Raw genomic sequence first — 13,209 nt, 5'->3', positions numbered from 1 at the left:
GTATGTATGTATATGTATGTATGTATGTATGTATGTATGTATGTAGGTATGTTTCCATGCTGCTTTTCAAAAGCTTTTTTTTTTTTAAATTCCCCTAGTCTGCATTCTAACTTGATGTCTCGAGCCTCCATGATGTAAGACCGACGTCTTTATCCACTAAGCTATTCAAGTACTTATAAAAATAGAAGGTTTTATAGAGCTTTATTTTATTGCAAGTTTAATTTTTTTTTAGCGAACGACCTTATTCTCCGCACAAGGCTTATCTCCCCTAAGCGTAGTACATTTTCTATATGAAACAAAATAAATTAATTACGTCTTATTGATCAACTAATAAAATTATTAATTGGTTAATTTTCTTTTTATTGTGCCATGTGTTGTCATAGACAATGAATAATTGTGCAAAGTTTGAAATTGATCTGAGAATGGAAAGTGAGAGAAATAACGTGTACGAAACAGACAGACAGACGGAGTGTGTTAATATACTGTATATAAATAATACTGCTTAAGTTCAAGGATAAGGCGCCATATCGTGACCTTTGACCTCAATCGATTTTCTCTTTGCTTGGGTAAAATGTGGATGACTAGTGCTGACAGTATTAACCCGTCCAGGGAGAGGGTAGCCTTAGTATCAAGTCATTTATGTTCTGTTCCATTCATCAAAATCAAATAAAAAATCGATCAGTTGTCGCGATTTCTCCCAAACACTATTTCTCTTGTCTAGGCCTACAACTCTCCTGCATTCTTAGTTGGCAATGTCTCCAAACACTATTTCTCTTGTCTAGGCCTACAACTCTCCTGCATTCTCAGTTGGCAATGTCTCCAAACCCTATTTCTCTTGTCTAGGCCTACAACTCTCCTGCATTCTCAGTTGGCAATGTCTCCCAAACCCTATTTCTCTTGTCTAGGCCTACAACTCTCCTGCATTCTCAGTTGGCAATGTCTCCCAAACCCTATTTCTCTTGTCTAGGCCTACAACTCTCCTGCATTCTCAGTTGGCAATGTCTCCCAAACACTATTTCTCTTGTCTAGGCCTACAACTCTCCTGCATTCTCAGTTGGCAATGTCTCCCAAACCCTATTTCTCTTGTCTAGGCCTACAACTCTCCTGCATTCTCAGTTGGCAATGTCTCCCAAACCCTATTTCTCTTGTCTAGGCCTACAACTCTCCTGCATTCTCAGTTGGCAATGTCTCCCAAACACTATTTCTCTTGTCTAGGCCTACAACTCTCCTGCATTCTTAGTTGGCAATGTCTCCAAACACTATTTCTCTTGTCTAGGCCTACAACTCTCCTGCATTCTTAGTTGGCAATGTCTCCGTGCGCTATCTTACCAACACACAGGCACACAAATGTTACTACAGCACACACACACACACACACACACTCTAGTGACTGCTGACAGTGACAGTTCTGGCACTGTTCATTTTGATCTTGTCAAGAGGACTTGGCAGTTCTAATACCGCAGTGTCATACAAAGGGAGAATACTGTTTATAATTTACGATCTCTACCTATTGTACTAGTTCGACTTTGTACGTATCTAACTTTCATCAATATATTATAAAATGCAATCACTTTTATAATGAAATTGTTATAACCATATATTTATTATATAGTACTGTTAGGGTGATGTTCATTCATAGCTGCCTGGTCTTGTGGTATAGGCCTACGCTCTGGACTGTTCTCTCGATGGTCCCAGGTTCGAACCCTGCCCGCCTCCCTCTATTCAAAATAAATTAAAACTAACAAAAAATAAAAATACTTGAATGACTAGAGGCGAAAATCGTGGTCAGAAATTGAGACATATACCCCCTGGCCAGTCTGCTTGGAATGTCTTGTTTTTGTATTATAGACCTACGACATTTTCAATTCCCTAGTCCATACCCTATTTAATTTTCTGTAGATCCATAACTTCAAGTTAGCAGTGTGGTATATAGTGGCTCGTCATGTGATGACCACGGTTACATTTTTATACAGCAACAGCAGAGCAGAAACCAAAATATTAAATGATTTGATTGACCTAGGGACGCGCAAAGGACGTTATCACCTTTTTTGTCGAAGTAACGTCTGTATTTTATAAGATTAGATATATTAACATTAGGGTTACCAGAAGTCTCCTTCTGGGGTCGTGTCCTCGGTTTGACAGGCACTGGTCTAAAAAGTAATTATCTTCTCAATTCATTCTGTTGTTGATTGTAATTGCAACTGAATTCATTCCTTCATCCCTTCTGGTTCTAAACATAAAATTCATAGCGACAAGAACCTTCATGACCAGATGATCTTACATCGATGGCTGCTCCAAAGAAACGGCGCATTGAAATTCACGCGCATGTTTGCGTGAATGCCAAACTACTGCCTCGTTGAGAATAAAATAGCTCTTTGAGTTACTACTCTATAGATACGTTTCATCAAATACATCATAAGCCTAGTTTTTGAAAGTCTCTTTTTCTGTGCCTTTTTTTTCCCTTTAGGTCCTCCTATTTATGACCCAGTCCGAATCTCGGTGAAGACTGGGATTTTGAATTTCATGATTGTTATGGCGCTCCTGAGTCCACCCAACTCTAATGGGTACCTGACTTTAGTTGGGGAAAGTAATGACGGTTGGTCGTTGTGCTGACCACATGACACCCTGCTCGTTAACAGTTGGCCAAAGAAACATCAGTCCTATAGATCGCAAGGTCTGAAAGGGGAACTTACTTTGTTGGGCATGCAGGTGTCTAATAACTCTAACAAAACTAAACTTCCCTTGCTCTTTATTTCATGTGATCAATCAGCTACCTGCTGCCCGAAGTAAAAATGTCCAAACCTCCCTACTGATGGTTGGACCTTAACTTGATTTTGAAGGCATTTGAATGAGATTAACAGAAACTAGTATTGTAAAAAAAAGGCATGGAACGTAGTCATTCATAGTCAGCTGTTAATATATGGCCGTTAACTTATATAGTTGTTGGCCTCCTCCAGTCAAAGAACGCCAATGGTCCATATCGTAGAGCACTTTTTCATGACTGTAAAGTCCTATTCTCGAGAGACATTCCTATCCACATATAACGCAGGTTAAGTTAGCATTCGATTTGATGGTAGAGGAGCTAGCCATTGTTCGCTTGGCACGCCTTTTTTTTTTCCAGAGCTGAGGCGAATGCTTTTTCTTTCCTTTTTTTTTTCATTTATGAATATAATGTAATTTAATGAAAGAAAATTTTTCGAGTAAAACGAAAATATTGGGAGAGTTTTGAAGGTGCTGTCAGAGATTGACAGAAAATAAAACTTAATAAAAGCAGAAAATCATTATGTCAATGATATAGGCTTTAATCGAAGGAGTAAATAAGATCATTACTATTATAAAGTTAACATCACCAATAGAGCAAACATTTATGGTTTTATAATGGCTGCACAAAAAAAGTCAATCAAATTAATCGAACTAGAAAAATGACCTCTACCTAGTGTATAAGTTGACCTACATAAAACATGCGAACAATCAGCTATACCCCTCGTAGCACAATATTGTGAGAACTCCTGAACTCCACTGTCACTGTGCAAGGTAAGATTAATCTTCTGGTGGGACTTTTCAATAGACATTATGTACCAAAGATATGAAAAAAGAAACCTACCTGAATGCCAACTCTATGCCTGCACAACTATCCCTAATCAATGTTTATCTTTGCGTCACGCTGGGGTCTCAACATTCAAGTCAGTGTTTCCCACTTTAAGAAATCACTTTCGGAACCTTGCTCCTTTCTCATAGAGATTTGTCATTTTAGAAAGAAAACAAAAAAAGGGGGGAGAGGGCGGGCGAAAAGTCTATCTAAGGAATGTGTCACACTTGCGCTTGGTCAGACACGGACAATTAATGAAGTAATGTCTATTTATACGTCAATTTATCTGTATGTATATATATCATGGGCGTAGCCAGGAATTTTTTTTTCGCAAATATGTATGCGTGTGTGTGTGTGTGTGTGCACAATTAATCTTTATTATATTCTGACCCTTTATTCTTTCGGAAGACGTTTATTGTTCCCTAGAATAGGTTCTTCCTGAAGATAGTGGAAAAATTATAGACTCCCCACCATTGCCAGCAAAGAGGTCCCGCAGCCAAGCACAATTTCCTGTATTGAAAGGCAACAAAATGCATATTCTCAGGTATCTACAGTGCATTATCATGATATTTAAAAGTTTTATTTCAAAAACCTAATGTGCTATTCTTACTGACTTAGATCCTCTCGCGTACTGACTTAGATCCTCTCGCGTCGTTCGCCGCATTGGGCGGCAAGCTGCTTTCACAAAAATCTGTCACTGGCAATGTCTGAAGCCTCTTCCCACCTGCTCTGAGGACCTCCATGAAAGTGTGGCGCCAAATTGTACTAGGATGTCCCTGTTTGCGCTTTCCTCGTAATAGCCTCCATGTCATCGCAAATCATTTTATGCGTAATTCCTTTTGTCGGAGAACATGTCCAGCAAACCTCATGCGACGCTCTGTCACAACCTTACAATGGGGTCGACTTCCAATTCGGCATAGGATATCCTTGATTGAGACCCGATCTCTATAACTGACTCCTAAAATCCGTTTTAGCCACCTTTGTTGAGCGACGTTTAGTGTTTTTCAATTTCGGCAGATGACTATTCACTGCACTTTATTAATGGAGTAGAGCCACTGGTAGAAATTTGTAGCCTCTCTTGGCTACGCTCTTGGAATTAGGTGTTTGCTTTAGATATTATATCAAAAAAAGGAAGTTGTATCGTCAAAATCATTTTTTGGGGTGTTTTAAAGTAAAAATCTGTAGATTTTTTTTTTAATTCAAAACCCCCCTTAGCTACACTCATAGAATTTTGTGACAGTAGTTTTCTTGAGAATAAAATTGAAGAGAGAGGTTATTTAAACTCAAAACCATCAGGAAGGGTTTTAAACTTTAAAACCTTGTCTGCTGATGTTGTCAATTGTAGTCAAACTAAATCTCCATTTGATTGGATCAATAAAATTATCTTATCTTTAAAAAAAAATCCCTATGGAGGAGGGGGGTTTAAACTCAAAACCACTCTTGGCTTGGCTACGCTCATAAAATTTTGAGTATGTAATTTGTTTTTTTTTTATATTGAATATGTATCTTTTTAGCTTCGAGCCCCGCTGAAGGGGATTTAAACTCAAAACCCCTTTGGCTACGCTCATAGCATTTTGAGTGTGTAATTTGCTTTTTTTTATATTGAAAGGTGATTTTTAGCTCTAAACCCCGCTGAGGGGGTTTAACACAAACCCCCTCTTAGCTACGCTCATATAATCTGCTGACTGATGTATGGATAGTCTTATATTGAAGAGGGGGTTTATCGTAAATCTCGGGGGGGGGGGGTTAAAATCAAAATCTTCCTTAGCTATGCTCTTTGAATTTGAGGATTGTCGTTTGCATTCTTTTTTTTTTTTATAGAAGAGGGGGATTTGATTGCAAAACTCCCTGGTAGGGGGTTTTAAACTCAAAACCCCCTTGGCTGCGCTGGGGCAAGTGATGGTTTACTATTAAAATCTCACCTAAAATAAACAGAATCAAAGCAAACAAGGTTACAAAAGACAGTTTGTGTGGAAACACAAACTCAAAATCGGCCCCCGAAGTGGTCCACCCAGGCAGGCCTCATCCGAATGAAATTATATGAAAGACAAATGAGAGATAAGAATGGAGAAAGAAGGTTAACAGATCTTGTGTAGTGCCCCAACGGTCCAGCAGATCAAAGGATAGGTGAAAGTGGATGTAAAGTTAGATGTGAACCTGTCATAACTAGTTCCCCTTATAGACCTTGTGGTCTATAGGGCAGATGATGTAAAGTTCATATGTTTTTGTGGCCTACGGTTAACGAGGGTGTCATGTAGCCAGCACAACGACCAACCGCCTTTACTTTTCCCCAACTAATGTCAGGTACCCATTAGAGCTGAGTGGAGAGGCGCCCAAAGATTCCAAAGTTGAAAGGCCCAGTCTTCAACAGGATTCGAACCCGGGACCCCCGGTTCGGAAGCCAAGCGCTTTACCGCTCAGCCATCGCGACTCCCCTGGACTAACTGATGTCTTATAATTGATCTAATTGTTTTGAAAAGGCTCAATCTCTAAAACGAATCCTCAAAAAAAAAAAAACACAAAAAAATGAACATTACCGTAATAACGATAGAAAGGTGCAGGAAAATAACGTTTACAAGATTTCTATTCGTTTTAAATTAGGTCTAATTTATAATGCATACTAATTAGCTTTTTCTCTTTAAAAAACTGCTTGCATAAATGATTTTAAAAATTAGATTTTTCGCTTTCAGAAAAAAAAGTAGCCGTTGCATCAGAACTTTGAAAGGACTAAAATATTGTGATGTCGGATTTTCAATATCTTTTCTAGTTTACGAGATCTAAACGGGACGGACGGACAAATGGACAGACACTCACACATAACTAATAGCGTCTTTTCTCCCTTCGGGGGCCGCTAAAAATCAGTCACTAAATTCCGATCGGGGGGGGGGGGATCATAGATATGATACGCTTTGAAGTCTGAATATACATTCTTGTCACGTACAAACACAGAGCGTGTTACTAACAGAATAATTTATAGCTAATGTTAAAACCATAGACTATATAGTCTATGGTTAAAACTAAAACATTTTATTTGTTATAGGCTAGAACAGAAGTGTATAAGGCAGGCGAGGATAAGTTCATTCGCTTTTGTGGTTAAAAGGTTAATGAACATGTTCAGGTGTCAAGCACAATCAGAAAGTTAATGGTCATGTTCAGTGTCCAGCACAATCACAAGTCTTTACTCTCTCCAACATGATGTCAGCAATCAAATCAAGCTGCACACAGGGACATCATTTTGCGGTTAAAAATTCTAGTCTCCATCGTGATTTGAGAAGCTTTGTCCTGAAGTCACTAGCCTAAACACTTTTTTGACAGTGAAGATTGGTTACATAAAACTTATTGCAAGACATCTCCTTCAAATCACGATTTGTTTTGCCAGGGACCCAAAATTACTATACCATAAATTAAATGTAATCCTAAGAAACTCGAGAACCACTTAAGAAATTACCTCACTTACATACGATTCTTCCCTAGTGCCATTAGAGCATGAAACAGGTTGCATGAATCAGCCATCAAAACTTGATCTAGCAGAGTTTAAGTCTCAAACGTGCTCAACTAGATTGACAAATGGCTACGCGTAAGACGTAATTATCTTCTGCTAAGAAGGAGCGTATGTAGATATAATTATGTAAGATAAGCCATTCGAAAACTAATTCTTTTCTCATATCTGAAGACGCCTACGCATGAGTATTGATACATAAAAAGCTATATACAACAAAACTCTAGAATGGTTGTTTACAAATTACATTTATTCTTCCCCAGATTGCTTGTTTATAAAAGAGAGAGACGTTATTTTCTTTTAAAGAAATGAATTTTTCTTCATACTGGGATCTAAACATTCATCTCTAGCTATTTCCAACAAGAGTTGAGATTAAAAATCCCCAGTGCTAATACAGATGAAGCCTCGAAAAACTCTGGAACCGTTGTCCGAAAGGACAAACACCAAGAGAGACAACTACGCTGACATTATTAAGCCGACAAGAGCCATATCTCCAGCGTTCAGGCCTGGTCCGCGCCAAAAACGCCGCGATTCAAACGCCGATGAGGTGATACGATTTGTGCGAGAGTTCCAGCGTCATGACATTACCTACCAGAGTCCAGCGGAACTCAAAAAGAGGTCAGTTCTGCCAGCCATTGGCATTCACGGCAGCGGTGACGTCTGCGAAAAAAACGAGTCGGTAAGGGCGGCAGAAGACAAGTTCGATGACTCCGCCAGATCTTCGAATTTGCCCGAAACATTTGCAGGCCATAAGTTTGTTTTAACTGTTGATGCCGAAAAGAACTCCGGTGACGAAAATAGCAGACCTCACTATAATGATGCATCAGCTTTTCACTTAAAAATACCTCAGAGTTATAAGACGGATTTAGATCTAGATGTAGAGGACACTGAATCATCAAGCCGTAACTTAATCTCCAGTGATAACGAAATACATTTTTCTCCAACAAGATCCGACATCATAGTATCCAACATTTGTGACATAAGGCAAAAACATTCGCCTATGAGCAGTGGCTCTAGTGAAGCTTCCAAAGTGGCGCAACTCATGCAACCTCGCCCATTTCGACAGTTGCCTCCCATTTCTCGAAACACATTTCAAGAGAAGCCTTTGGCAAGTTTGCCGTCTTCCCCTGGGTCATCGATAGATGAAGAAGAAAACTATCCTTAATAATGGCATGTTGAATGAAGACAATCCAACAACAAAAAATGTGTGCCCTACTAACTACAAGTGCACGCTTTTGTATGCGGCTTTTACAATTCATTTGGAGTTATTCTAAAAGCTTTAAGCCCCAATACCCTATTTTATTATCAACTCTTTGAATAGTCTTTTCGTAAGATTTAATTGGACTTAGTATAGGAATAAACATGTCAATATGTAACTCAACTTTGTACTTCATCACTGGTTTGTAATTCATACATGAAATAAAATAGATTCATTTATTAAAATAGTGTTGACTCTTTTTTTACCGACAACTTTAACGCTGTCATTTAGTTTTCAATACATTACTACATTCACCATCGAAATAAGTTTATCTTTGTTAGCAATAAGTTTATCTTTGTTAGTTAGCAATAAGTTTATCTTTGTTAGCAATAAGTTTATCTTTGTTAGCAATAAGTTTATCTTTGTTAGCTATAAGTTTATCTTTGTTAGCAATAAGTTTATCTTTGTTAGCAATAAGTTTTTGAAAGGCTTGACGGAATAAAAAATGTTTCTTTTGTTCGAAAAAAAAAGTTGGAGCCTCCGCTCCTGCGTTGCCCCAGAGTCTCCATACCTCTAAACCGGTTCTGGTAGAGACTCTATGACCTATGATATTGCTCTTCACTATGAAATTTTTAGCGATTGTAAATTAAATAAAAAAGTAAAATAATATTAGTGAAAGAAGGAATTTTGTAACAAAAATAAATCAACAACAAAAATGTAACAAGTTAAGCCATGGAAACTTAACCTTTTGTAATATAAAGCACAAAGTAAGGTGTATGTATGCATGTATGTATGTAATAGTATGTATGTATGTATGTATGTATGTATGTATTGTATGTATGTAATAGTATGTATGTATGTATGTATGTATGTATGTATGTATTAATATTATGTATGTATGTATGTATGTATGTATGTATGTATGTATGTATGTATGTATGTATGTATGTATGTATATATGTATGTATGTATGTATGTATGTAATAGTATGTATGTATGTATGTATGTCTCGCATAGCAATCAAAACCGTTTGACCAATCTAGATAAAACTTGGCATAAATGTTCCTTAGATCATGGCGGAGACCGTATTGTATGTTTAATGTACTTACAACAACCGAAGGGCCCTAAAAATAGACTAAAAGTACCGAATTGTATCTCTATTAAAAAACGAAACGTTTCAACAAATCGGGTAAACCTGTTTTCACAATATTTTATTTTGCTATGAATATGTCGTCTGAACGGGTAAATCTATGGTCACACTCTACTTTTATTTTCGGGGCAAAATAAAAAATGTGAAGGGAGCATTCTCCATGTTTGACATTGATCTAAATTCAATCTACCTTTTTTTTTTTTACCTATCCCTTAGTCTGTTGGACCGTTGGGGCACCGTTGGGGCACCAGGCAAGATTTGTTGACCGTTTTTCTCCATTCCTCCCTTTTTTTTTTGCCTTGTTTAGAACCTCTCTCAATGGCAGGCCCGTCCATTCTTTAATGTTGTCCTCCCATCGCTTTTTCTGTCTGCCTCTTCTTCTTTTCCTGGCACTGTTCTGAAGGAAGGTCTTTTCGAGCCCCGTAGATCTTGTAATGTGGCCAAAGGTTTTAAGCTTTCGTCTTTTTACAATAGTTAGCAGGTCGTCATGGGCTCCGATCGCTACAGTAACCCTGTCTCTGATTTCTTGGTTTGTGATGCGGTCTTTGAATGTGATGCCTAGGATCCTTCTATAGCATCTCAATTCCATTGCTAGGATCCTCCTCTCAAGCTCTGCATTCAACGTCCACGACTCGCAAGCATATAAAAATGTGGCCATGACCAGAGAGCGCATCAGTCTGATTTTGGTGCCGAGGGCTAAGCCCTTATCTTTCCATATTATTTTAAGTTTTGAAAGGGCTGTAGTGGACTGTGCTATTCGGGCCAATAGTTCGGGTTTTGTTCCCTCATCTGGACAATAGCTCCGAGGTATTTGAAGCTGTTAACACTAGTTAGCTTTTCATCTCCAATACTGATGCCTCTTTTAAAGCCCTGATGGCTATTGGTCATAATTTGAAAATTTTCGGCATTTATTTGTATGCCATATGCTGCGGAAGTCTTGTCAATGCGCATCACCAGGTCAGCTAGTTCTTTTTCTGTCCCTGCTAGGCCGTCAATGTCATCTGCGAAGCGCAAGTTAGTAATTCTTCTTCCTCCAATTCAATCTAAAGTACTTTAAATAGGCCTACTCAAACTAAGGCCCGCAAGCCGCGGGTCATATCCGGACAGTACTTCTATAAACTAAGATTGGTGTGCAGTTTAAAACGAGACAGTTGCCTAGGTTTTTACTGCCGCGATTTTGGCATAATGGTCGTTTCAACGTTTTGGCGCTGGACATTTTAATTCTGCTGACTCAGGGCACAATGCTCAAATAATAAATATTAATAGATTATGCATGTTGATGTTTTGCATGTGTGCGTGTGTTAACATAAAATAATTAATAGTTCTTCCCCTTGCGTGAACTGAAACTTTTTTTTGGTTTCTCCAAAGTAAAAGGCAGTAGGTCTCTTGCTCTTGGTCTGCTAACGAAGATACATGTCTATAAAGCAGTAGTTCTCATCACACTTTGTGCGTGGCTCTGAGACCTGGGTATGGGGCAACTACAGCTTCTCGAACGATTCCATCAAAGGTACCTTTGCTCCATAATGGACATATATAGGCAAGATTACCTCACAAATGACCATGCTTGCTAGAGGCTGAAGTGGGCAGTAGAGAAGTACTATATTGGCAAGACTACCTCACAAATGACCATGCTTGCTAGAGGCTGAAGTGGTCAGTAGAGAAGTACTATATTGGCAAGATTACCTCACAAATGACCATGCTTGCTAGAGGCTGAAGTGGTCAGTAGAGAAATACTATATTGGCAAGATTACCTCACAAATGACCATGCTTGCTAGAGGCTGAAGTGGGCAGTAGAGAAGTACTACCTACCATTGGACAACTGCGTCGAATGTGAACCGCATGCGAAATGTTATTTTTTTTGTCGAGACCCAAAGAAGAGACCTTGCCAAAGAAAGGCGCAGATGACGAAAAGAAGAATGAGCTTTATATTATAAAAGATTAAGTTTGCATGGCTTAACATGTTAAATTTTCGTTGCTGATTTGTTTATTTTTGTTAAATAAATCCTTAAATAGACCAGCCTGGCGGACACGAAGTAAAGTGGGGTGAGAGAGTTAAAGCTACTTAACCCTCACCCCTGGCGGACACTAAAAATAGTGGGGTGAGAGAGTTAAAGCTACTTAACCCTCACCCCTGGCGGACACTAAGCATAGTGGGGCGAGAGAGTTAAAGCTACCTAGCCCTAACCCCTGGCGGACACTAAGTATAGTGGGGAGAGAGAGTTAAAGCTACTTAGCCCTAACCCCTGGCGGACACTAAGTATAGTGGGGAGAGAGAGTTAGAGCTACTTAACCCTCATCCCTGGCGGACACTAAGTATAGTGGGGCGAGAGAGTTAAAGCTACTTAACCCTAACCCCTGGCGGACACTAAGTACAGTGGGGCGAAAGAGTTAAAGTTACTTAACCCTAACCCCTGGCGGATACGAAGTATAGTGGGGCGAGAGAGTTAAAGCTACTTAACCCTAACCCCTGGCGGACACGAAGTATAGTGGGGTGAGAGAGTTAAAACTACTTAGGGAATTTATGAATAAGAAGAAATGAAAAAAAAAAAGGGGGGGGGAGCCACACACATAAAGCAAAACAAGACCATGGCATATGTTAAAGAGAGAGAGAGGGAGAAAGGGTGGGGGAGAAAAGTGTGTGTAGCCTATATGTCTTTGAATGTGAGAAGCGGAGAAATATATTTAGATCAGTGGTTCCCAAACTTTTTTGCCTCGTAGACCCCTCGCCATGTTTTCCAGTCTTCGATAGACCCCCTCCATTTTTTTGGAAAATTCATCAACTTCAAATGTGTTTTTCTCGCTGATTTCTAGGCCATATATATTAATTGATTAAATTAAAAATGAAGCAAAATTAAAATGTAATATGTATTACATGAAATGACTTTCAGAGTCCACCCAGCTCTAATGGGTTACATGACATTAGTTGGGGAAAAGTTAAGGTGGTTGGTCGTTGATCTGGACTCATGACACCCTCGTTAACCGTGGGCCACAGAAGCAAATGACCTTTACTTCATCTACCCTAGGCTCTCAAAGGGGAACTTTTTCTTTTGGTTTTTACATGAATCGACCAAACAAAAAAATATTGGTGGGCAAGTTTGATAATAAAATTTCAATATTGGGCTTCATTTTAGTTAGGGTTAATATTATAACTTCTCGATTAGATGATGCTTGACTGTTTTAAATTTGAAAATTGGGAAAATTTATCCGTCTATTGTATGTTTCATGACTTTAATCCAACAAGAAACACTGAGATTATGCCTTCGTTTTGATCAGATTTAAGTTATCACCTTGTAGTAGCAAGTTTACCCCATTAAATTTATGAAATAAATCTGTTAAATAAACTATATCCAATTCCTGCTTATTTTTTTTTTGTTTGTTTTTTCTTTAAAATAGGATCTTTAGCACCCAAGAACTCAGAAAAAAAAATAGTGTCAAACTTAAGCCTTTCGACAACTATCATACATAATTATGAAGGAGCAATTGATCTAAGTTTCAGGCAAAGATCAGTTCAGACAAAGAGCAGTTCAGGCAAAGAGCAGTTCAGGCAAAGAGCAGTTCAGGCAAAGAGCCGTTCAGGCAAAGAGCAGTTCAGACAAAGAGCAGTTCAGGCAAAGAGCAGTTCAGACAAAGAGCAGTTCAGACAAAGAGCAGTTCAGACAAAGAGCAGTTCAGACAAAGAGCAGTTCAGACAAAGAGCAGTTCTTTATGGATTTCTTGATTCATAAAAAAAACGAAAACATGATAACAAAAACCTATTATAGGGCAAAGGTTAA

The 13,209-nt window shown here is 38.7% G+C and overlaps 2 protein-coding genes across 7 annotated transcripts in view; one reads left to right on the top strand and one right to left on the bottom strand.

Annotated features, from left to right (window-relative positions):
• Positions 1 to 13,209, bottom strand: part of LOC106069189 (trans-L-3-hydroxyproline dehydratase-like) — a 53,854-nt gene that overhangs the window by 32,475 nt on the left and 8,170 nt on the right. Inside the window, exon 1 of one of the 5 annotated variants that reach the window (XM_056024331.1) lies at positions 3,605 to 3,832. The exons of 2 other annotated variants lie outside the window; for them this stretch is intronic. The gene's annotated coding sequence lies outside the window, so the exon portion shown is untranslated. Of the gene's footprint in view, positions 1 to 3,604; positions 3,833 to 13,209 lie in introns of those variants that run through there. 2 more of the 5 variants (XM_056024328.1, XM_013228799.2) reach the window with 2 other exon arrangements.
• LOC106069190 (uncharacterized) lies at positions 1,374 to 9,046 on the top strand. 2 transcript variants are annotated; one of them, XM_013228803.2, is made up of 3 exons: positions 1,374 to 1,528; positions 3,998 to 4,133; positions 7,352 to 9,046. In XM_013228803.2, the coding sequence occupies exon 3, from the start codon at positions 7,486 to 7,488 to the stop codon at positions 8,251 to 8,253; it is 768 nt and encodes a 255-aa protein (XP_013084257.2). In that variant the 5' UTR covers positions 1,374 to 1,528; positions 3,998 to 4,133; positions 7,352 to 7,485; the 3' UTR covers positions 8,254 to 9,046. The 2 variants fall into 2 exon arrangements, with proteins under 2 accessions (XP_013084257.2, XP_013084256.2); XM_013228802.2 differs by lacking the exon at positions 3,998 to 4,133 and having other exon boundaries at positions 1,376 to 1,528.

Source organism: Biomphalaria glabrata, chromosome 3, assembly GCF_947242115.1.
Source record: "Biomphalaria glabrata chromosome 3, xgBioGlab47.1, whole genome shotgun sequence".
Classification (NCBI taxonomy): domain Eukaryota; kingdom Metazoa; phylum Mollusca; class Gastropoda; family Planorbidae; genus Biomphalaria; species Biomphalaria glabrata.
The sequence above is the reverse complement of the archived record's forward strand: the minus strand, read 5'-3'. Positions and strand labels throughout refer to the sequence as shown.

Coding starts and splice junctions, on each gene's coding strand:
- LOC106069190 (XM_013228803.2), top strand. CDS start 7,486: ATGAAGCCTCGAAAAACTCTGGAACCGTTGTCCGAAAGGACAAACACC.